The 1,514-nt window shown below is 48.4% G+C and overlaps 1 protein-coding gene across 1 annotated transcript; it reads left to right on the forward strand.

Moving 5' to 3' along the window:
* Nucleotides 1–186: 186 nt before the first annotated feature.
* Nucleotides 187–1,305, forward strand: LOC103728430 (cystatin-11-like; the record flags this gene model as incomplete). The annotated part of the gene is made up of 2 exons (XM_008826448.3): nucleotides 187–463; nucleotides 1,201–1,305. Coding segments are annotated over exons 1-2 (333 nt in total), but the record flags the coding sequence as incomplete, so codon positions are not given.
* Between the last annotated feature and the right edge of the window lie 209 nt (nucleotides 1,306–1,514).

The raw sequence follows: 1,514 nt of genomic DNA on the forward strand, positions 1-1,514 counted from the left end.
TGTGTGTGTGTGTGTGTGTGTGTGTAACATGAGCTATGCAAAAACAATAAAATAAAGTGGGAGTGAGCTTGCCAGTCACTGAAAAGTGTCTGTAGAGCCAGGCAGGTAGGAGGAAGAGGACAGGACAGCGTGGGCGTCACCGCACTCTGCTCTTTAGCTTGGCCAGGGCAGCTGCAGGCAGTATGACCCACCAGATGTAAGGAGGAGACTCTTCCTGTTCTTCCCCAGCTGAAGGATGATGAACAGACCCTGGAAGGTTCTATACCTCCTGTGGGCCGTTCTGGTGGCCCTGATGGCCTTCAGCTACCAAAAAAGGAAGACAACGTTTATAAAAGTTGAGGAAGTAAATGCAGTAGAGACTTTGGTGAAGAAAGCCTTGCAGTACGTCACAGACGCATACAATGAGAAAAGTGAGGACATGTACAACTTCAGGATTCTCCGCATCCTAAAGATCGAGAAGCAGGTCAGTGTGTGGTTTCCCTGTCTCTCCTTCACATGGTTAATATGGAGCTCCAATGCTCTGGTAAAGTCCTACTCCACTGTGATATAGCCTCCTGTAAAATGGGCGGTTTGGTTTTAGTTTTGGTAAGGTCTCTCTGTGTAACCTAGGTTGTTCTCAACCTTCAGTTCTCCTGCCCTAGCCTTCCCAGTACTGTGAGTACAGCCATGTGCTACCACGCTGAACTGAAAGTGGGCATTTTAGGAGACACGTACCTTCACTAGACTAGATGAAGCTGTCCTTTCAATGATAACCAAGATCAAAGCCAATAGGCCACATGCCCAAGGCCATCTCTACTGGCCGCCTACTTTTGTAAGTAGTGTCATTGGAACTAGTCATGCCGGGTCCATCTGGGATTGTTGTCATGTTACCATGGGCAAGTTGAGAAATTACAACACAGGCCACACAGCCTACAGAGCCTTACCTGTTTACTGTTTACTATCTAGCCTCCATAGAAAACCTATATACAGTCCTTCCTGGAAAAATTGGCCTTTTCTGTGCTGTCCAAGGAGTAGATCAGCCCTTGAAGAAAGAGAGGATTTTGGTAGTCTCACTGAATGACTACAAAAAGCTTGGAGTCAGACAGGAAGGAAACCAAAACTTGCCAAGCCTGGGGTATGGTGTAAGGGAGTCTCCTCATGTAGGAGCCACACTGGGTAGAAGGGATTGAGCTCCACTTCCTTCCCCCTCGCTGCCCACAGGTGACTGACCATATAGAGTATCACATCAGTGTGGATATGCAGAGGACCACATGCCTGAAGAACGAGACGAGCAGCTGTGAGATCCAGGAAGGCGCGCTTTACAAGGTGCTGGGCAAGCACATTCCCACAGACAGATGACATTTTTCGTGGGATCCTCTGTGGTTTGGGGATGAGGGAAGGTAGACTCATGAATGATGTCTCCTCTTTCAAAGAGGAAAAGTGGAGATGGAAATGGCTGAGGCTAGATGAAGGGGCCCAAAGGGAGCTGTTGGTGGCTTAACTGCAGGAAGACACCCTGGACCAAGGGAAACAGT

Source organism: Nannospalax galili, unplaced genomic scaffold (genome assembly GCF_000622305.1).
Source record: "Nannospalax galili isolate Female #2095 unplaced genomic scaffold, S.galili_v1.0 C49087677, whole genome shotgun sequence".
Classification (NCBI taxonomy): Eukaryota; Metazoa; Chordata; class Mammalia; order Rodentia; family Spalacidae; genus Nannospalax; species Nannospalax galili.